We start from the raw sequence: 24481 nt of genomic DNA on the forward strand, positions 1-24481 counted from the left end.
TCTACTAATTAAAGAGTAGCATTGGTAGTTACTAAACTCAGGTTAGTTTTCTAATATAATCATTAAATCAGTGGAGGAAGCTACGATCTATGTAAAAAGGTGGAAATCAGGACTTCACAATACTCTCCAAGAACACTGTTGAAGTCCTTATATCTAGCTGGATGGCCATTTAAAATCTGATTTACAGGTTAAGTATGTGAAGCCCTTAATATTGGATTTGAATAAAACTGCAATAAATATGTATGGATTGACTGAACTGCAGGGTAGTTCACTAATTTATTTTGTTTCAATGTATGCTAAAAACACAACATTTTAAGAACATGCAAATTAATAGAACCTGAAAAAAAATTAGCAATTTGTTAGTACAAGCGAAGAAGCACCCTATGGAATTTTGCTTTCTCCATGAAAGTAGATTGACCACAGAAAACAAAAATGATGTCAGAATGGATTGGAATGCCAGTTCCCTGCAAGCTGTCTTAATATCTACAACACTGAGGTCAGAGGTCATGAAATTAGCATGTGAAAATTGTTATCAAAGTGGTTTCAAGATCATCTCCCTGCTTTGCTTGTTAAAGATCACCCCAAGTTAACTATATAATTAAACACTAAGGAACTTCAGCTCTCTAGCCCTCTTTATAAAATTTATCACTTTCCTTCCTCAGCCATAGACAACATAGCCATTAATTTTCAGGAGGAATCTCTCATTCACCTACCCTCCATCTTTGTTGTTTTTGGTTTGTAAAGGATAAACAATAAAATGTACCCAACTCATTCTCCAAAACAGCTTTGAAATTTGAAGATTTACTAAACATAGACTGATTGGCTATTGAAATCGTCAATAATTTCGCTATAGTATCCATGCAACATAAATCATTACCGACATTGGCTAACAAGGGTTTAAGAGTTGGAACATGTCCTGTAATAAATTTCAAGACAGTTAAAAATCACTATAATTTTATTCTAATGCATTATAGATTGCCTGTAATGTCATCCTGGCTGGGGTGACCCATTTCTAATTTTGAACAGCTGCTCAGCTCAGGAGGTAGTTAATGATTAAATATAAATTGCCTGATTTATTAGTCTGAATGGCTGAGCTTCCAGGTCAATGCTATACAGACAAAATCATCAGTCTTGATGTTTTTCAGAAGTTAACTGTCTCCTGTTCTAGTCAGAAAGAATTTATCCTGAAAGAAAAAAATCTGACATCTTCAATTAATCCTTTAAAAATATATATTTTTTCTTAGTTAACGTGATACAATTTTTTTCCTTTCCTTGTCTAAATCATCATGAGTAAGTAAAGTCTTTGGAAATATTGCTATATGTTAGACACACATGGTAGGGCCTGCTTTTCCCTTGACAAAACTTTCAGACATTCTGTAACTAGTCCAGGAAAACAGTCTAATTATATAACAGTTTTTCTCAGGTACCTCACAAATGGTGACCTCTTCAAACTGCTTAAATCTTGCTACTTTAAATGGAAGTAGTTGTAAGTACTAGTACTGGTAAAATTTCTCAACTCACCTAAAAAGAGCAAGTCTTCAAAAGGCTCCAGAATTTTAATATAGGAGGCTCCCAAAACTCACCCATTTAGTAATTTATTCATTCAGTAAATATCTAGTGATGCCTATGACATGCCAGGATTATTCTATACGCTTGGGATCAAGCAGTGCACAAAAAATGGTGAAGTTTCCTGTTCTTGAGAAGCTCATATTTCAGTTGGGGAAAAAAAGACCAAAAAAAGTATTTGTGCATATGCATACATGTACAACTATGTTCATGCAATAAATGCTATCAAAAAATGGTAACAGAGCAAGTGGAGAAAATAGAGATGCGTATGTGTGCATGTATGTGTGCGTGTGAATGAGTGGGGGTCTCGTGTGTTAGATGAAGGTTCTTTTATGTAGGGAGGTCAGAGAAAACCAATTGATAATGACAACTTTCAGCAGGGCCTGACAAAGTGAAGAGCCAGTGATGTGATTGCCTGGGAAAGGCTAAGGCACAAAGAAGGAGTGTGCCTGGAAGTATGAGGGAGAGAGAGAAGGCCATTGGGGATGGGGCAAGAGAGAAGTGGCAGAGGTGAGGACAGAGGGGTATCCAGGAGACAGATTATCATGTAGGGCCTTGTAGGTCAGTAAAGCCTTTAGGCTGGACTTTGAGTGATTAATTAGCTATTGGGGAGTTCTGAGTGAAGGGGTGATGTGAATGTACTTAAGTTTGTAAAATATCACCCAGCTACAATGAGGGAAATAAGCTTTAGGAGGTAACGGTGGGGCCTGCAGAGGTACCCTAGGGGAGAGATGCCACAGCCTGGACCAGCATGGTAAGGTGAAGAGAATGCGAAGTGCTGGGATTTGGAATGAACCTGAAAGGCAGAGTCAACAGAATATCTGATGGATTGGATGTCAGAAAGAGTCAAGAGTGATTCAAAAGCTTTGGGCCAGAAAAACTGGAAGAACAGAATTGCAGTTATTGAGATGGAATGGAGAGAGGGGATTTGCAGAGTGAATTATGAGGTTTTGCATAATGAACTATGCATTTCAGAGAGATAGTGTATTTAAACTTGTGGTGAATTAGTTAAATTTGTGGTAATAAGTTAGGGTTTTAAAAATCTACTATAGGCTGGGCGCGGTGGCTCATGCCTGTAATCCCAGCACTTTGGGAGGCTGAGGCGGGCGGATCACGAGGTCAAGAGATCGAGACCATCCTGGCTAACACAGTGAAACCCCGTCTCTACTAAAAATACAAAAAAATTAGCCGGGCGTGGTGGCGGGTGCCTGTAGTCCCAGGTACTCGGGAGGCTGAGGCAGGAGAATGGCGTGAACCCGGGAGGCAGAGCTTGCAGTGAGCTGAGATGGCGCCACTGCACTCCAGCCTGGGCGACAGAGCGAGACTCCGTTTCCCAAAAAAAAAAAAAAAAAAAAAAACTACTACAAGAAATGAGGCTATCACCTAGCCATCCCGAAACACGTTTCCCCCTCTTTTCTTGCTAAGAGAACCCTGAATCTGAATAGGATGGTCATGTGCCCAGTCCCATGAGATGAACGGTGACTTGCTAAGCCAATGACGATAGCCCCATTCCCCACTTTTCCAGACTTTTTTTTTTTTTTTGGCAGGAGGTGTGGGGTGGAGTTAGCAGTTTATCTAGTTCTGACTAAAGAAACTTAAGTGGGAGTCTGTCAGAGACATTTCCAGAAAAACATCAGTTTTTCTCATAAAAGGAGAAAACCCCAGCTGATACAGATTGTTCCCTTTCTCTACTGTCTCTTTGAATCTGAAGGTGTAGCAGCCATCTTGAGACCATGACGCAAAATGCATGAGGGTGAATGTCCACTTGCTAAGCATGGAGAGGCAGAGGGCAACAAAGAGCCTAGGTGGCTGATCACTAATCACCAGGATCAACGCTGATAATGCTCTAACCTTAGCATTTTTTTGTAATATGTGAAAAATAAGCTCCCATTTGTTTGAGCCAGTGTAAAAGTTTTCTATCATCTCCAGCCAAATGCATTTCTAATAGTGCAGTTACATATTTTAGTGCAGTCATATGCTTGTCAGCTAAAGGCATTTCTAATAATGCAATTATATACTTTTTAGTTACACATTTTATTACTTTTTAGTTATATATTTTATATACTTTCTAATAGTGCAGTTACAGACTTTATACTTTAAAAAGTAACTGCTTTATTGAGATATAATTCACTTACCATGAAATTCATCCATTAAAATATACAGTAGAGTGGTTTTTACTCTCTCTCTTTCTCTATATATATAGACTTGCACAATTATCTCTTCTAGCTAATTTTAGTACATTTCCCTCACCCCAAAGAGAAACCGTGCATTCAGTAGTAGTTACTCCCCAAACCCCACACCCTTGTCCAGCCCCTGGCAACCATTAGTCTATTTTGCGTCTATAAATTAGCCTGTTCTGGACATTTCATACACAGGCACATTCTGACTATGTATCATATGATATCACATATCATGTGATATGTGGTCTTTTGTGTCTGGCTTCTTTCTTTTAGCATGATATTTTCAAGATTAATACATTGTAGCATGACTCTATTCATTTTTATAGATGAATACTATTACATTATATGGATATACATTTTATTTATCCATTTATCAATTAATGGACATTTGGGTTGTTTCTATTCTTAGCTATTATGAATAATGCTGCTATGAACATTGCATATGAGCTTTTTAATGAATGTTTATTTTCATTTATTTGGGGTATATACCTATGAGTAGATGATTGCATCATGTGGTAACTTTATATTTAACATTTTGAGGAACTGCAGAACTGTTTTCCAAAGAGGCAGAACCATTTTACATTCCAACCAGCATTTCTCCATATCGTTTGCCAATACTATTACTGTCCATATTTTTTATTACAGTCATCCTGGTGGTTATGAAGTGGTATCTTGTTATGGTTTTAATTTGCATTTCCCTAATGACTAATGGAGTTGAGCATCTTTTCAGGTGCTTACTGGCTATCTGCATATCTTTTATGGAGAAATGTCTATTCAAATCCTTTTCTTATTTTAAAATTTGGTTATTTATCTCTTTGACTTTTGTTAGGAAATACTTGAACATACATTATGTCTTTTGAGTATCATCAAAACCTTGTAAGGGAAACGTTATCCACATCCCTGTTTTAGTACAAGAAAACAAAGTTGAAGACATTCAGTGATTTCCTCAAAACTGTTGAATACCACATTGTAGAGCAAATAAAATCTGTGAATACTGATGTCAAAGAACATATGTTCCTCTACCACTCATGTTCAAGCAAGAGAATGTTAATATGAATTATAAAAAACCTTTATCTAATGGAATAACTATTAACATTAGCATGTCAGTCACCTATAAAAAGATGTAACAACAAAAACATAAACCAACCACATTTAACTTGAAAGAAATCATTTGCTGGTAGAATTCAATGGCAAATGTATATTAAAAGGATCAGACAACAAACAGTTCAATTTCATAATTATCTAGCAGCCATCCGGAGTTTTATAACCTATTTTAAGAAAAACATGTTTTATTTTTGTTTTTAAAGGATTTCACAATGTGGTAAGAAAGAAACGAAGAGAGAAAGTAGAAAAAATAAGTACATAACCCACCCACAGCTGATGTACGCCATTGTCTTAAAGTGGATACAAGACCACTAAATTCTGATAAAGTATATGTCTTCCCTGTTTTCGTTGGAGATCAGACTGATGGCACATTGAGTTCAGGACTGTGTATTAAAAGATATGTACTTGAACATTTCTTCCTTCTGGTGAGTTAGAGCCACAGTATGAGTGATTATTAAATATTATCCTTTGTTGTTAATTCCATGTCTATTTAGTTATTATTGATGGCAAATAATAAAATCCCCACAAGCTGATCTGAATATTTTAGTTAGAATGTTTGGAAGAAAAAGTTTAACTTGCCTCAAGTTCCTTGACAAGTCTGTTAGCTAATTTGATGGTTTTGTTGGTTTGGTTCACCTCTTCTTGACACCGGACTTTCTCAGCTGTTGCTTTTTCAAATGAAGCTGTGAGTCTGCTCAGATTTCGATCCAGATCCTGAATCAGAGTTGAATTAACTTTTGAGTCATTTTTAGTTAAAACAGAGAGATTACCATCAACTTAAAACATCTGTTACTGTAAGGTAAATGGACAAACCTCTTCCCCCCATTAACCTTTGCCCCTCATAAACTAACAGTTCATGATGTGGTCTTCTCCCCTTCTGCCTCCACTGGGCAGAATGCAGGGAGCGACTGGGGGTGAATGGATGTGCCCTGAAGATGCAAATACGCCGTGGGTGCACTATCATCCCCCTCTGCTCTTGCACCTAAGCCTCACCTTCCAACCAGCTTTATTAAAGACAAGAGTGACTTGTTTGGTTTCTCCACCACTGATTCTTTTCTCTTTGGGTTCATAATTCAGGCAGTGAAGAGGGGTGTTAATTACTGAGCCCTTCAGACCCAGCTTCGCCAATCAGATTTTTCTTTTTCATTTTTTTTGGAATGAATATTGCTCTGCTGCCCAGGCTGGATGCAATGGTGCAATCTCAGCTCACTGCAACCTCTGCCCCCCCAGGTTCAAGTGATTCCTGTGCCTCAGTCTCCCGAGCAGCTGGGATTACAGGTGTGCACCACCACGCCCGGCTAATTTTTGTAGATTTAGTGGAGATGAGGTTTCACCATGTTGGCCAGGCTGGTCTTGAACTCCTGGTCTCAAGTGATTCACCCACCTTGGCCTCCCCAAGTGCTGGGATTACAGGCATGAGCCACTGTGCCTGACCCATATTTTTCTCTTCTGGAGGTAGGGATTGAAACTCAGAGATAATCCATTGTCTTTAGCATTGAAAGACCTGGGAGGATGTGTGAATCAGAGGGCTTCCTTTAAAGAGGGAACACCTTCCATTGGGCACAGAAAAAAACAGAGAAAACCATTGTGAAGAAAGAGAAAAGGATGAAAGGGACGTACAAAGAGAAGCAAGATGAGAAGTCACACAGCCCTAGAGACTCCAAGAGAAGTTCATGGCAGCTTCTTGTTTCCTGGATCTCTTGGGTCCCCTGGTCACCTTTTGTCCATGAGTTTGTCTTTGTGTCCTTTTTGGCTAAGGTAGTTTGAATGAGCTCATATCACTTATAGACAAAAAGTCTTGACTAAGATGTCAAATGCTTGTGAGACTCCTCACTATGGTATCTTGCTAGCATATTAAGTTCCAACAAACCTAATAAGATTTATAACATTGCTTTTGTAGATGCATGCAAAGTTCCAAGAAACTTTAACAAGAAAACTTACAGAATATAATCTATTAACAATATAGAGACAGACTATATTTGTTGATGACCCAGTTATTTCACCGTTACTTTATATTGCTAAAGCAATATGTACATATACATAAATATGTATATACATCAAATTTAAGATTAATATGCAAAATAGCATTAAATTTATGAGAATGGATGGACATATTATACATCACCAGTTAGAAATAAGATTGAAATATGGCCGGGCACGGTGGCTCATGCCTGTAATCCCAGCACTTTGGGAGGCTGAGGCAGGCAGATCACAAGGTCAGGAGTTCAAGACCAGCCTGGCCAACATGGCGAAACCTTGTCTCTACTAAAAATACAAAAGTTAGCTGGGCGTGGTGGCAGATGCCTGTAATCCCAGCTACTCGGGAGGACGAGGGAGGAGAATTGCTTAAACCTGGAAGGCAGAAGTTGCAGTGAGTTGAGATCATGCCATTGCACTCCAGCCTGGGAAACAAGAGCAAGACTCCGTCTTAAAAAAAAAAAAAAAAAAAAAGAAATAAGATTGAAGTAAAAATATTACAGGTCTGTTTTGGGTTATTAAGAGTACTTACAGTTTTACCAAACACGGAAGCACATGAAGGCTGTGGTATCAGACTTCTTGGGTTGATATTTGGATGCTGCTACCAGCTAAGCAGTATCAAGTTGGCGCTATTTATTTACCTTCTCTATGCTTCAGCTTCATTATCTTAAAAATGGAATTAATAATGTTACCTAGCTCAAAGGGTTTTTTTTTGAGGATTAATTTTGATGATTTATAGAATAATACCTAGGACAGTAGAAGGCAATGGTTCTCAAAATTTTTGGTCTCAAAACTCTGTTACATTCAGAACCCTAAAGGGCACTGGTTCATACAGATGATATCAAGTAATATTTATGGTATTAGAAGTTAAAACTGAAAAAAAAATTTAAAAATTTATTTAATATTAATAAGCTCACCATGTATTAGCATAATTTTATTAAAAATAACAATATTACCAAAACAAAATTAATGAAAAATGGCATTTAGATTTTTGCAAATCTAATTTTAATGACTTATTTAACAGAAGACTGTTAGATTCTTATACCTGCTATTGCATTCAATCTGTTGAGGTGTTGCATGTCATACAGCCGCTGAAAAACTCTGCTGTATGCTTGCTGGAGAATGAAGGTGAATAAAGGAGACGATGCCTTATATAACTTGCAGGTGAGGAAACTGAGACAAAGATCAGTTGAGCGATTTGCTATAGTTTCACTAGCAAGTGAGTGAAAAAACAAGGCTATGAACCCAAACCTTCTGAGTCCTGGACCAACTTAATGGAAGGCATTTCACAAGATAGATGTTTGAGAAGTTCCAGTTGTGAAGAGACAGAGCAAATACTTCCAGGCTTCCCAGTCAAATCACACGTGGTATACTGTATAGTTAAGAGTATCCAGCTTTGAGTTCAAAAACGTCTTGGTTCTGCCAGGCACAGTGGCTCAAGCCTGTAATCCCAGCACTTTGGGAGGCCGAGGCAGGTGGATCACCTGAGGTCAGGACTTCAAAATTGGCTTGGCCAGCAGGGTAAAACGCCATCTTTACTAAAAATACAAAAAAGTTAGCCGGGCATGGTGGCACAAGCCTGTAATCCAGCTACCCGGGAGGCTGAGGCACAAGAATTGCTTGAACCTAGGAGTCAAGGTTGTAATGAGGTGAGATCGTGCCACTGCACTCCAACCTGGGTGACGGAATAAGACTGTCTCAAATGAATGAATGAATGTCTTGGTTCTAGTTCCTCTGCCTCTTACTGGCCCTGGTGGTGTGGGCTCATTTTTCACTTTATGTGAGCTTTACATTTTCTCATGTGTAAAATGGGACTACTCCTAGTAATACCTACTTCATAGGTAGGTGTGCTATGGAATAAAATGTGTCTTAATGCATGTAAAATATGGCACAGCACATTCAGCAAGCACATGGTAAGTTAGCCTGGTGTACAAATATCACTGGAGTTTATTTCAAATGGGATACAAATTCACTTTGGTTCATTTTTTTCATTGAATGAAAACATAACTTAATGGCAAATGTTTGGGTAAAAGTTGGCCCTTGGCATGTAACTCTTAAGGGCATTAGCGAATATTCACCAGGAATAAGTACTAACCTGGTATAATAGCCAGGATTCCAAGCATGCTTAAAGGTGACAATCTACTACTTTCATAGGAATGTCTAGTTGTTGATTTGAGCTTACACTGACTGTTTTACGTGTATTCAGAGATTTGAAAGGAGCACTAGTGTCTCACATGAATACAGTTAATATAAACCTAAATGTGTAAACTGTACATGTACTAGAAAAAATAGTTCAAGGGCTGGGCGTGGTGGCTCAAGCCTGTAATCCCAGCATTTTGGGAGGCTGAGGCGAGCGGATCACCTGAGGTCGGGAGTTTGAGACCAGCCTGACCAACATGGAGAAACCCCGTCTCTACTAAAAATACAAAATTAGCCGGGCATGGTGGCGCAGGCCTATAATGCCAGCTACTCGGGAGGCTGAGGCTGGAGAATTGCTTGAACCTGGGAGGTGGAGGTTGTAATGAGCTGAGAAGGTGCCACTGCACTCCAGCCTAGGCAACAAGAACAAAACTCCGTCTCAAAAGGAAAAAACAAAAGTTCAAAGCAAATATATAATCATCAAGATGATTTTACTCTAAAATAAATAAGATTAGGTTTCCAAAATATTTTCTGAGGGAGTCTTAATATTGCTTGTACCTTTCTCCTTGTTTTCAAAACAATTTTCTCTATAGAAAACTCTATTCTTGCTGTTTTTCTTTTCTCACCACCCATTCTCTCCTTCATCTATTTTAATCTGACTTTCATTCCTATCACTTTTTTCTTTGTTCTTCTCTACCATTTTACTGAAACATGTGATCTGATAAACAAACTTTATTCTCTCAAGTTACTAATCATTGTTTGTAAAACAAACAAACAAACAAAAAAAACCAATAACAACTAACAGTTATTGATCCTCTAGCAAGCACCCAGCACTATTCTAAGTATTTTACATGTGTTAATGCATTTGATCAGTTCGGTAAGTCTCAGAGAGATTTTTTCATTTTATAGGTGAGGAAATTAGAGAGTCAATGAGGCAAAACAGTTACTCAAGCTCACAAAGATGGAAAGTACTGGGCTAAGATGTAACACGTGATGTTTGGCCCGACAGCCTATGCTCAGATGCACTGTGGTATCTGGCCTCTTTACTATTTGTTCCAAGTGATGGTTCCCTTTCCTCCCTTGGCTGCCATGACAACAATCTCTCCTGGCTCCTCATTCACCTTCCTAACCATCTCTTTTTCTTGCTCTTTCAGATATCATCATTCTGTACCCAGTTTATAAACTGTTTATAACCCAAGTTTCTCTCCTTGACTTTCTTTTGTTTTCATTCTGCTTCCCTCATCCATGTTCATTCTGCTTCCAGCCTCTTCCCCTTTGTTCATTGGCCCAGAGATATCTTTCCAAAAGGTAAATGTGATCAATCAATTTATCCCTCCTGTGCCCAACTGCAGTTCTTCAATTGCTCTCTCTGTCTGACAGTGGCAGTTCTCATATATGGCTCACAGATCCCTACTGGGGCTAGTTTATTCTGCTAGGGCCCACTGAATCTACGTTTGCCTTAATCATTGTCTATAACACTGTTAAAAGAAAATACAACTACTATTCATGACTGTTGGGGACTTTTTTTGGCATTAAGAAGAGTCTTCAATATTAGGGAGCTGAGTATATTCTGGCCTATAGGACAAACACTTACCTCTTAACCAACCCCTTGAAATTTCCTGTGTGATCATGTCCCTGCCTCACTTTTCACCACAAGTGACCCCACACACTGACATTTATACTCTACTCTTCAGTCATGTTGAGGTACTCATTGTCCACAGGACACATGACCCTCTTTCTTGAAATGCCCTTTCCCTATCTTCTGGGTGAAAACCTATTCATCTTTTAAGACTGGATTCAAGAGGAAACTGCTCCTCCAAACCTTTCCTGAGCACCCAACCCCATCCTCACGTGCAGAACTGACCAACTCCATTCTTTGTGCTCCAGTGGTAGCCAATGCAACCTCCCTTGGCAGCACTTAGCAAATTAAACAGCATTTAGTAAATCTGTAAGATTTTTCAGAGCAGGGACTGAGCCTTCTGTATCCCTCTGACTCCAGTGCCTAGTCCAGTGTTACAAAATGTTTGTTGATTGCTAAAAGGAAAGTGAGTCCTTCAACTACAACAAATAAACCTTTTAATTAAAATATAAAATATAGTTCTGTTTGTTAATTTAACTAATAGTTTTTGAGTTCCTCTCATGTGTCAGGTGCTAGGCATAAAAAGTTAAAAGACTTTAAGGAGCTCATAGTGTGGAAGACAGAAAGGAAATGAAAGTTCACATGTTAGGATGAGGTGTACACTGATGTGTAGGGTGTGTGGAATAATAGGGAAACTGATCAAGTATTTTCTCCAAGGAGTTCCCCTAAAGCCCAAGCTTGATCTAGGAGAACAGGGAGATTTAGCAGATGATAAAGTACCAGATCCCAAATAGCTTTCAGTATTTGTACACAGCAAAGGTCAGTACTCACTAGGTACTAGGTACTAGGATCCACATACCAAATCTAGCAGCCATCTGGTTTTGTGTGGCCTATGAGTAAAGAATGGATTTTGCATTTTTAAATGTTAAATGTAAAAAAAATTAATCTTTACCTGAGAATAGTTGTGCAAAGGTTTGAGAACACAAAGGGATGTCACCAAAATGGCAGAGTGGAAGTAATCTGGCTTCACTCTCCCCTACAGAAAACCCAAAACAAATATCCAGTGCTAAGACTATCACCAGCAACATCCTGGAACTCAGAGACACTACCTAGAGCCACAGAGAAGTAAAAAACTCTGAGCAGCAGAAGAAAGAACGTCTCTATTTGCAATGCCCCTACCCAAATCTAATCAGGCACTGCATGTAGAAAATGCCCCCCAGACTCATGGTTCCTACACTGGAGAAAGTGAGACTGAGGTGGACAGCCATTTTCCCCACTCAGCCATCTTACATTCCCTTGCAAGAAAACTGCTTTTTACCGTAACCCATAGGAAGTATCCCAAGTGCCTACAGAGACAAAAATCCCTGAAAGCATCTAGTGATAAAGAGGGAAGGTCAGACTAGCAACTCCAGCCCATGAAATTCTGCTCTTTATCTCAGTCAAAGGAGATGCCAAATCAGAGTGGCTGTTCAACAGCACCACATTGTACGAGGCACACTCCATGGGTCTTCTGGGCACAAACCCCCAGCTAGCTTTCCCACAAAGCCAGAGTATCTTCTTGGGGCCCCTTACCCTCAATTCAGGATGGTCAGTACTTCAAGCATTTCTAAGAGTCAAGGCAAACCTGAGCTTAATGTTCCATACAGTGCTGAAAAGGAAGCAGAGATCTAGAATTAACAAACTCAACAGGTGACTACAAATAACCTCTAAGCAAACATACTCCAGAAAGACCAAAACAATCCAGTCAGCAAAGACTAGCATAAATAACTAATCCTTCAATGTAAAGCCATAGATGTATATCCACAAGAGACAGCAGCAAACAGGGAGCCATGACCTTTCCAAATAAACAAAGCAAGGAGCGAATGACCAACTCTAATGAGATGATGATGTGGGAGCTCTCAGATCAATAATTCAAAATAGTAGTTTAAGAAAACTCAGCCAACTCCAAGATAATACAGAAAAGCAATTCAGAAATTTATCCGAAATTTAAGAGATTGAAATAATTTTTTAAAAATCCTGGAACTGAGAAATACATTTGCTGAAGTAAAAAATGAATTTGAGGCTTTAAAGAGCAGAATGAGTACAGCAGAAGAATCAGTAATTAATTCCGAAGACAGGCTATTTGAAAATACACAGAGGTGAAAAAAGGAAAAATGATGAAACGAACAAATGTCTACAGAGAATGACCTCAAAAGAGCACATCTAACAGTCACTGGAGTTCAAGAGGGAGTTTAAAAAGAGCAAGATGTAGAAAGCTTGCTCAAAGAAAAAAGTATATATAGTAAACATGAATAGATCTAAGTGGACAGACTGAAATACAGTAATAGCAGGGGACTTCAACACCCTACCCTCACTAATAGACAGATCATCCAGACATGAAATCAACAAAGAAACATCAATGATAAATTAAACACTAGACCACATAGGTCTAAGTGACATTTATAGAACATTTCATCTAACAGCTGCAGAATACAAATTCCTTTTTTTTTTTTTTTTTTTGAGACAGAGTCTCACTCTGTCATCCAGGCTGGAGTGCAATGGCATGATCTCGGCTCCCTGCAGCCTTCACCTCCCAGCTTCAAGTGATTCCCCTGCCTCAGCCTTCTGAGTAGCTGGGACTACAAGCACGTGCCACCACACCTGGCTAATTTTTGTAATTTTAGTAGAGACGGGGTTTCACCATGTTGGCCAGAATGGTCTCGATCTCCTGACCTTGTGATCTGCCCACCTCAGCCTCCCAAAGTGCTAAGATTATAGGCGTGAGCCACCGCGCCCAACCTGACAAATTCTTTTCATCAGCACACGGAACATTCTCCAGAACTGACCACATATTAGGCCACAAAACAAGTCTCTACAAATTCAAAAAAGTAAAAATCATATCAAGTACCTTTTCTGATCACAATGGAATAAAACTAGAAATCAAAAACACGAGGAACATTGGCAACCATACGAACACAGGAAAATTAAACATGTTCCTAATCAGTGGGTCAATGACATTAAGAAGTAAATTTAAAAATTTTTTGAAACAAATTAAAATGGAAACCTAATATATTCAGTCTATGGAATACAGCAAAAGCAATACTATGAGAGAAGCTTACAGCAATACATCAAATGCCTACAAAGAAAAATACAAAACATTCAAATAACAAACCTAATGATACACCTCAAGGAACTAAAATAACAAGAACAAATCAAACCCAAAACTTTTAGAAGGAAAGAAATAAGAAAAATCAGAGCATAAAAAAAGACTGAGACTAAAAAATACAAAATATCAATGAAATGAAAAGTTCATTCTTTGAAAAGATAAACAAAATCAACTAACCTATAAAGAAAAAAAAGGAGAGAAGACCCAAATAAAATAATAAATGAAAATGGATATATAACAATGGATACCACAGAAATACGAAGGATCATTAGAAACTACTATGGACACGTATATGCCAACATATTGGAAAACCTATAAGAAATGAAAAAATTCCTGCACATATACAATCTACCAAGATTGAACCGTGAAGAAATAGAAAATCTGAACAAACCAGTAATGAGTAATGAGATTGAAGCAATAATAAAAAGTCTCTATCAAAGAAAACCCTAGGACCTAATGGCTTTACTGTTGAATTCTACCAAACAATTGAATAATACCAATTCTACTCAAACTTTTTCAAAAAATTGAAGAGGGAATACTTCCACACTCATTTGATGAGACCAGCATTACCTGACACCAAAACTAGACAAGAACACAACAGAAAACTACAGTCAGTATCTCAGATGAAGACAGATGCAAAAAATCTCAACAAAATACTAGCAAACTGAATACAACACACAATGAAAAGATTATTCAGCATGATCACGTGGGATTCAACCCAGGGATACAAGAACAGTTCATATGCAAATGAGTAAATGTGATACATCTCATTAAGAGAATAAAGAACAAAAACTGTATGATCATTTTAATAGATGCTAAAAAAGCACTCAACAAAATTCAATATCCCTTTATGATAAAAATGCTCAGCAAACTGGGTATGGAAGGCACATACCTCAACACAAAAAAGGCCCATCTCTCGCTCCTGCTTCTGCCATGTGAGATGCCTGATCCCCCTTCGCTTTCTGCCATGGTTGAAAGTTTCCTGAGGCCCCGCCCAAAGCAGGAACTGCTATGCTTCCTGTACAGCCTGCAGAATCATGGGCCAATTAAACCCCTTTCTTTGTAGGTTACCCAGTATCATGTATTTCTTTATAGCAATGTGAGAACAGACTAACACACCAACCATTCCCAAATATATATTCCTGACCCAGGCTTTTCTCTCAAACTCCAGTCATGACTGCTGCACACTTACATATGGATTTTTCTATAGGAAGAGGGTGGGAACTAAGATTTATGAAATGTCTACTGTGTGCTGCACACTAAATAGTATCTTAATGCATCAGGAATCACAGGTGGGAATGATGGAAAGAAATACCTACTCCCTTCTAGCTAATGTAAGCTGAAGGAGCTTGCCCGAAGTAGATGGGGGAGCTCTTAGGAGGGAAAGAAAGGCTGAGAACCACATAGAGGCACTGAGATGCTCCAAAGGGTCTTGGGAGCAGGAGCTGTTTACAAGTGTCATCAGGACACTGTCTTTGCAATGTATGCACTCTGTTTTCAGTCTTTTATTCCTTTTGCTCATGACTCAAACTCTAGAGATGGGGGATCAAGTTGGGAAAGGTTGGATCATATATCTAGTCCTTGAAAAGGCAAGGTCACTCCTGCTAAAAACCTCACCTGAGTGCATCCAATGTGGAGAGATTCTTCCCTAAAGAAAATCAAGCTGTTTTCACTCAAAGGTGGCAGACTGGAAGCTGGGTAGCCCCAAATCACACATGGCCACCTTCAGAGTTGCTGTTACCACTACTTGACAGATGAGAAACTGAAGCTCCAGGGGTTTCTGTAAGCTGTCAGGGTTGTGCCGCCTCATCACTCTGCTGGCTGTCCTCCATGCTGCCCTGCCAGGCACCTCACGTTCCTCATCCTGCTCCTGTATTCCTCCCTTCTCTCTGTATCCCATCAGCCAGCCTTGAACGTATCTCCATCCCTCCATCATGACTGCTCCTGCCTGAGCTGAGGCCCTAATAGGATCCACGACAGTGGCTTTCTAACTTGTCTGCCTGCCTCTAGGTTCTTTTCTTCTTCCAGCATCCATTCACTTTGGTTGTATCATTAACTTGTTAAAATCTTTCAAAGGCTTAATGTCACCAATCAGATAAAATTTAAATTCTATAGCATGAAAGGCAAAGAAAGCCTATGCTCACCTTCGCAAGTTCATCTTTCATGATTCCCTGATACTCTCCAAAACATTCATTGCAGGGCTCTGGCCTGCTGAACTCTTCAAGTGTCCCAACTGCTCCTTCCCTCTTTTCCTTGCTTTCTGTCAGGAATACCTTTCCCATCCTAGTTATCCTAGTGGTTCCTAAGCAACACCTAAAGCCCGTGTCAATCCACCTTCGCTAAGGAACTTCCTCTAATTTCTTCCGGCTCAGTACTTTTTGGTGTTTTCTGTATATAGCCACATGTATATTGATAATGCTGGACTAGGATGAGTGGTTTACATATTTGTAAAAACAGTAGTGGTATTTAGTAGTACATATAATATTCATTGAAAATATTTTCCTTTCTTTTTGTTGTTTGAGACGGAGTCTCGCTCTGTCGCCCAGGCTGGAGTGCAGTGGTGCGATCTCGGCTCACTGCAAGCTCCACTTCCTGGGTTCACGCCATTCTCCTGCCTCAGCCTCCTGAGTAGCTGGGACTACAGGCGCCTGCCACGATGCCCGGCTAAATTTTTTTTTGTATTTTTAGTAGAGACAGGGTTTCACCGTCTTAGTCAGGATGGTCTCAATCTCCTGACGTCATGATCTGCCCGACTCAGCCTCCCGAAGTGCTGGGATTACAGGTGTGAGTCACTGCGCCCAGCCGAAAATATTTTCTAAGCACTTACTATGTGACAAGTACCAATATGAATTACTCTTATTTAATCCCCACAGTTCTACCTAAGAAATGGACGCTATTCAGGAAAAATAGCTAATGCATGATAGGCTTAATACCTAGGTGATTGGTTGATAGGAGCAGCAAACCACCATGGCACATATTTACCTGTGTAACAAGCCTGCACATCCACCCTGGAACTTAAACTAAAAAGAAGGAAGGAAGGAAGGGAGGGAGGGAGGGGAAAGGAAAGAAAGAAAGAAAAAAAAGGAAGGAAGGAAGGAGAGAGAGAAAGATAGAAAGAAAGAAATGCCTATTATTATAATACTTATTTCACAGATGAGAAAACAGAGGCTCATAGAGGTTAACTACCTTGTACAGGATGCAACAGTAAACAGTGGAGCCAAGATATAAGCCAGATAGTCTGACTCCAGAAGCCTAACCTGGAACCACTATGTGCTGCCCTCCCCTTTCCACTATCAGACTGCAAATGTTTCTCAGCTGTAGAAATCATGAACATTTGCACTTTCCCAGTTTAGCGTCTAGCATAGAGCAGATAAGAAATACCTACTGAATGGTATATAAGGAAATACACTCATGGAAGATCGAATTCCTTTCTGCTTGATAGGGCTCAGATATGGTGCTGTCTGAGGGTGGAATCCTAAGGTGGAGGCAGCGACCACCTCTTGGGAACCTTTTCAATGTCATAGTTTGCACTCACCACAAGCTTTTTCCTGATAGCCTCTAGCTTTTCAGTAGCTGCAGCCAGTTCTAAGTTTGCTTGGGCTAATGCTTGGCGTTTTGGCTCCACATCACAGTAGACCTGAAAATTCATGAATTAATACGGATACAAAGAGGATAAGTAATCATTCAATCCTAGATAGGATGGATGCTTTACGATTAAAATCTCTTTCATCTAGCAATTTCTCTTTTTTTATTGAGATGGGATCTTCTCATGTTGCTCAAACTGGTCTTAAACTCTGGGGCTCAAGGGATCGATCCTCCCATCTCAGCCTCCCAAAGTGCTGAGATTATAGGTGTATGCCACCACACCTGGCCTGTTATTTTTCAGGCGTGGTAACACCTAAAGGCACAGCACAATCCACATAGCCTTCCACATTCTCTCCGGTCCACCATTATTTTACTTATTTAATCTGGACCTTAGAGTTACAAGTACTTGCATAAAATGCGATATAAGTCAAACACCATTAAGATACTCAAATCAGTTTGTCATAAAATGTGAAGATACTCCTCATATTACTAGAAATTGCATTGTGCAGGAACTATAGCCAACGTTGAGATCATGTCTAGCCTTTAAGGCAGAAAATAAGTGTGGAAAAATTCTCAACACAGAAAGGAGGGTGGGAGATATCCACACAACATCAACCACATTGTCACTTTCTTTTCTAAGTTCCCAACCACCTTAAGCATATGTTGTTTGAATGGACCATCTGAGAATTTAGGTGGATCAATTTTTTTTTCTGCTGGTGGGGAGAGAGGAAGGAAATTAAATTTTCTTTCCTGTTTTATAGCAAAATAACACACAATGCAGCCACAGTCAAGCTCTATGCTTGTCTTTTCACCTACTGTACAAGTAGAAGATGGGGCTGAGACATTTTATTATGGAGAGAGGTCATACATCAACCACAACCTGTCTAAACTCTTGCTTTATGAAGATTGCCACTAAAGAGAGAGAGATCAAGAAAGTCCTATCCCTGTGGGCCCTACAGTATAAAGGAAATAACCTGGCTTTATGAAAATTACTTTGGGAATTGAATTGACTACATTGACTTTTTCTCAGTAATTCCATATTTGAATATAACATACAACCCTCTAAGACAAAAATGAGAGTTCTTCAGAGTTGTGGGCCATGCACTGTTCCCTTATTAGATCAAGTACTCAGCAAAGTGCTTGGGATACAGTTGGTCGGTGATAAATATTTGATAAATAAATGACTACATGAAATTATAATCTATCTCTATACTGCCAAAAAGTACAAATTTTAGATTAGATCACATATAGGCACAAGTTACCTGTCATTAAAATACTAAAGTAAAGAAATGGTTATTTCCTCATCTCACTATGTCAACAATACAGATGGTGTGAATATTTGCTTTGAGAGCAGGTGCTACATTTAATTTGATGTGAATTCAGATTTGCAGTTGTTTCAAGTCAACATGAATTAAATATTTGAATGTAAATAAGTAAAATTCATATATAAGTTTTCATCTAATTACTTACTGCTCTTTAATCTAAAGTAGCCAATCACTCTTCCCAAAAAAAGATAGCTTCTAACATTTCAAATATTCTCCCGTAGAGAATTGTTTACTCTAACATGCTCATGTCTTATTCTTAGAACTACATATCCTTATTCAGAAAATGAAATAACAAATTTTACTCTTCTTGCTGACCTAGAAATTAATATGTTTGCAGCCCTTTGTGGAGAACATCTGTAAGCAATCAATTTAGGATTGATACCTCATAGAATTTAATGATGTTGATGACCCAGGCACAGAGGCCAGCTGCTGCAAAAGATTTGGTTCGAATCAGGTTTGGATTAAACTCGGGGTCTTTCAAATACTGTTCATTCACCACTTTTAGACAGTTCTCTGGAATGTGCTCTTTGTCATAGTTAATCAATGCTTGCAAAAAATCATCAACCTGCAAAGCAAAAAGATTTATTGCAATGAACCCATTTTGGCTGCAGAGAAAATTCCAAGGTCAAAAGTTAAAATCAGCTTTTAGGACTCACATTACAAAAGCAAAATTGGCAAGCTGCATTTATCCTACTGTTTGACTTTTTCAGTCTTTATAGTATGAAGTTAGAATTAGCAATGGACACTTTTAAAACCTCTTCTATCCCAGGGTAAAATATTCAGTCCCAGCACAGGAGGTATTCACATTTTGAAGAAAAGAAAGGCAGAAAATGAAAAGCAAAAAACACACCAAAAAGCCCTTGTGCTTCACCTTCCTATATATTAGTAACATTTTTCCAACCTAAGAAATCCATGTAATTTTCTCCCTCCTACACTTAACTGCTTTCATAATTTTGCAAATAATTAGCAACCTTCCACCTGCTGCTGGCATTGACTTAGGTATGCCATAACCCCAAGCTAACTTCCAACTTGGCAAACAAAAACTGTAAGTCTAGAGAACATATACAGTAGATTACATTCAGCAACTATGAAGATGATTTCTTCTGACTTAAACATCTTTTGCTATTAAGCATAACCACAGTACTGAAAACAGTATGGAAATTATCAGGATTTTCATCTTGCCAGGCTGGGCTGATACCTTTCCCATGAAGACTTTAGCTGCTTTCCAACTTCGGTCTTTGGGCACTCTTCCCCGAGGAGCCAGAAGGACCATCACGGCTGCAGTAACATTGGTAACTGCGATGGGGGGGTTGGGAAAGGCTTTCAGCTCACTGAGGTTGACCTGAAGAAAAGCACACAGAAACACGTACACAGACAGGATTAGGGGAAGTTTGGAGAAGCTCTGTAAGTTGCCAAGCTAGTCTTTAGTGGCCGCCCACTTCTCCTTATCAAACCAGTGTCAATTTGGCAATTCTTTGCCACCTGGGGACTCTACCTTGGAACTCCAGGAGGTTCAATTCTTCCTGGGTACTTCTCTGGAGACATCACTGCCCTTTCTTGCCTCCAAGAAAAATGATCTATATATCTATATATCAGTCCTGCAGAGCCCTGCTTACTGAGGCCAGGATACACACACACACACACACACACACGTGTGTGTATATGTTGTAAGATATTTATAGGTTCTATCTCACTATGTAATAGATTTGCATCTTAACCAAGCCCCTCCCAGACACATAATTCCTTAATTCAGTGTCTCTTAGGTTTGTTTTTCTGTCTTACATGTACAAGAAAGAAATACCTTCCATTACACTACAGTAACTCTCAACTAGGAGAGGGCCAAGATAGGCTGAACTTTCTTCTCTACTCCTTTATCTCCTCAGGTCATACCATTGATTAATCCAAAAGATGATATTAATAGTATCAATTATATGTATCAGGGCAAATACTTTGAGGCAGGTAATAGCACATATAAGAAGCTCATGTAGGCTTATGATATTTAATACATGATTTGAAAAACAAAAACAACCAACCAGGTATTTCCTGTGATACTTTATGTGCTACATAATACACTCTTGTTTATAAAACCTTATCAAATGTTGAACCTGATTCTGCTCCCTTATCAGAAGCTGTCTATTTATTTGGTATATGATTACAGAGAATGGAAAGAGAGTGAAAGCAAGAACAAAAACCAAGTCTTAAAATATGCTAATAAGAATTTAGAGCTGGCTAACCAAGATTCTTTTATACTTTATACATATACACAGCTTTGTATTTTAAGTGGAGCTATTTTTCCTGAGTAAAGAGTAATTATTGAGAGAAAAATTCGCAAATTTAGAGAAACACAATAAAGAAAATAAATATTCCATTATTCAGAGACAACCAATTACTCTTACTTTTTGCCAATCTTTTTCTGTGCACATATTCTTACCAAAAGAATTAGTCATATAAAATACACTATTTTATAATCTGCTTTATTCACTTAATATATCATGGTTAATGTGTCACATTGCTAATTAGCATTTAACAATATTATTTTAACGGCAGCAGGGTATTTGACTGCGTAATAATCAGAGTTCTATCACGGTACGTTTCCATTTAAAATTTTTCAGTTTTATGGAAATACTCTAAGAAATACCCACGTAAGTATCTCTTTAGTCACAGTCAAAATTATTTTCTTCAAAAAATACTTAGAAAACGAATTCAGCATTTCTATGAAGAACAGTGAAAATCTCGATTCTTTCCTTTTTGAAAGAGAATCTTAAGAATCTCAGGCCCAGTGATTTCCTGAGCTCTCCCCAGAGGTCTGGGAGAAGACCCCAGGATGAGATTAGCTGCAGGCTCTTAAAAGAACATTGCCCCCCATTTCACTTTCCCTAACAATATGCTTGTGATGAACACAGCTTACTTTCTCTTCTAAGAATCTGAATGCTTAGGGAGGATTCACCAACAACATGAAGCTCGAAGAAATGGTGGGGACCAAACCTAGGTATCTTTGCTCCCATTGTTCTTTCCATGAGGGTCTCTCCTCAATGCTACTCTTTATATTCCAGGGGAAATAAAGAATCCTTCGCCTAGTTCTTAAAGCAACACATGATATGAAAAATTGGATTTGGGTCAAATCCAGTTACCAACAATCCAGTTGCCTTTCCTAAGAGTATAAATCCCATACTGTTGGAAATATTCAAAAGGAGACTGCTTATTGGGGTGCCATAGAACAGCGTCCTGGATGGGGAAAAGAAGTTGAACTATAATGACGAACTCAAAGGTTTGTTTCAACTTTAATATTTCATGGGTGTTTCTTTTAAAATACTTTTTGGCTGTATGGGCTACTCTCTCGGCTCAGTTATTCAAACTCTAATAACCTTTAAATATTACTTTGAGGAAACTCAGGGACCAATAAATCATCTTTACCCTGTTGAGTGTATTGAGTGCAGCTGTAGCAGCCACCAGCGCAGGCTCAGCCTTGAGTAAGTCAGCTTCACATTCTCTCTGTTTCTGGAACACTTCAGTCTGAATGGCTGTCACCTAATTAGAGAGGAAAAGCAAACAAACCCGTATAAATTATTATCACAGATATCTCTAAAGAAAAATGGAGGTTGACTCAGATGCACTGTTAAATAATTCATTTCTCTGTACTTTGAACAGGTGAGGAATTTGTTAAACAGACTAATTTTCCTTTAGACATAGTATATATACAAAGTTTTGTAAATGTAAAAAACACACAGTAACAAATCTCAACATAAATGGATTCAAGTTCCAAAGTGCTCCAAGAAAAGCTTTGACTAATTTAATTATAAGGTACCACTAATAGTAAAAGCAAGATTAAGCGATTTCTCTGTTCTTCAGTTTTCTTTTTCAGAGAGTCCTGGATTAACAAACATCTGGGCTAGCTTAGTAACCTAGACCACAAAATGTTCTTGCTAGGATTCTCTAATTTTTACTAACTTTTGCTTAGAAGCCATGTTGGCTATTCCTAAAGAACAGATTTGAAACTCTTTTGATCAACTGGCTAGAAGATATTCTACTCTGTGGTCATGGATTGCATGCCTAATTATAAATAAAATTTTAGTGAAGACTAATTACTGGTTTCTCCACAGATATGATAAGAAACCAGAGATGCAAGAGCCCACATCTGCCTTCGGTATTGGAACAATAACATTGATACCCACTCTCCTCTTGTGGATCCAGTGGCACCTCTTCCCAGGACACAGAGGGTGCTGCATCAGCCTTCTGACAGGATATATAATATAGAGGAAAGTTATGCTGGTAAACTTGAACCAAACCAAAATGAGAAGACAGGGCGGGGGTGGGAAGTGGTTTATCCTTCTCTCCTTAAGATACCTATAGAATCTGAAAGGTCAGGAAGAGTGAAGTTTTAGTCCTCAGTAGAAATTTTAGTTTCAAAGCTGTGGCACTGGGGCACCAGGATCTAGCCACCATGGGAGACGGTTCCCGTGGTGATGGTGATTGTGGAATATAAAGTGTGAACAAAAGTATATTTCTTCAGATGTATTTGAAATGAACAGGTTTAACTATACCATAAAATTAAACACTGCTCACAACAAATTATGTTGTCTACTACAGCTTTATTATCAGTAATTACCCTTCTCCTGATTAACCATTATTTTGCTGTGTACTGTACCTTTTATGAACATAATTGGTTCAGGGTAGATATGTGGCCTCCTGCTAATACACACACAGCTATCATTAATGTAAATAGGAAAACCCTGCTTGCTTACTGAGAACTACTCCAAAACCACAACCGTCAAAAGCTGCCAGGAATGGACCACAACAATTTTCTGTATGCTACACAACATTGCTACAGATAAAAGAGTTTATGTGAGTGAAGGAGTTATCACCTCAGGTTTATTTATTTTCCATAAGGACACAGTGAATCTATAAATGCTGTTTGTTACCATTTATAATGGCATCATTAAAAAAATCATTTTAAATTGGACTCAGGATCATAGATTTTTGGTACTGGATAAAACCTTACAGAGTACTTCTTTTAAGTGCTCTTTCTTTTTTTTGTGGGGGGGGACAGTTTCATTCTGTCACCCAGGCTGGAGTGCAGTGGCATGATCTTGGCTCACTGCAACCTCCGCCTCCTGGATTCAAGTAACTCTCCTGCCTCAGCCTCCCAAGTAGCTGGGATTACAGGCACCATCACTACACCCGGCTGATTTTTTATATTTTTAGTAAAGGGGCTTCATCATGTTGGCCAGGCTGGTCTTGAACTCCTGACCTCAAGTTATCCACCTGCTTCAGCCTCCCAAAGTGCTGAGATTACAGGCAGGGGCCACTGCGCCTTGCTAAAGTGCTATTTCTATCAGCCTAGGAGCTGCTACTCTTTTCTGACTCCTTTACTATTAATGGAGTATTTTTCCTTTGGGTAATTTTTATAAACAAAACAATCTTGAACATTAAATAAAAACCCACTCATACAAATGAAGAAAATTCTCAGGTTGGTCAACTTATTTCTCATTCTCAATACCTTTTACCCTAAGGTACAACAATACTAGAGGAGTGAAAATTCTGTATATCTCAGTAAGCTGGTAAGCTGGTGTACAATTTCCTTTGCCCAATGGCTCCTAGGCAGTGGTCAGCAATGCTCAACCTATAAAACAGGAGAAGAGTTGCATGGAGTGCCTAGAGAGTGTGCTTTCCCCTTACCACTGTAAGTTAAAGCAGGAATTTGGAGACAGTTTCATCCTTGGGTAGACCAGAAATTCTCTGCCTTGCATTAGTCAACAGCCCCTTGCAGATGTTCTTAAGATTTAGTGGTGATCACAGGGAGAGAATAAAGAGAACAAAGTCCCAATAACTGCTTGTTATGGGCTAAATTGTGTCCACCCAAAATTCATATGTTGAAGACCCA

General features: G+C 38.8%; 1 protein-coding gene across 1 annotated transcript in view; it reads right to left on the bottom strand.

Annotated features, from left to right (window-relative positions):
* DNAH11 (dynein axonemal heavy chain 11) overlaps positions 1-24481 on the bottom strand; it is a 355283-nt gene that overhangs the window by 95581 nt on the left and 235221 nt on the right. The window contains exons 58-62 of the mRNA XM_063667481.1: positions 22015-22128; positions 19799-19942; positions 18983-19165; positions 17226-17327; positions 5430-5564 (exon numbers count right to left, since the gene is read on the bottom strand). Of these exons, the coding sequence (XP_063523551.1) occupies positions 5430-5564; positions 17226-17327; positions 18983-19165; positions 19799-19942; positions 22015-22128 (678 nt within the window). The remainder of the gene's footprint in view (positions 1-5429; positions 5565-17225; positions 17328-18982; positions 19166-19798; positions 19943-22014; positions 22129-24481) is intronic.

The sequence above is a fragment of the Pongo pygmaeus genome, chromosome 6 (assembly GCF_028885625.2).
Source record: "Pongo pygmaeus isolate AG05252 chromosome 6, NHGRI_mPonPyg2-v2.0_pri, whole genome shotgun sequence".
Taxonomy (NCBI): domain Eukaryota; kingdom Metazoa; phylum Chordata; class Mammalia; order Primates; family Hominidae; genus Pongo; species Pongo pygmaeus.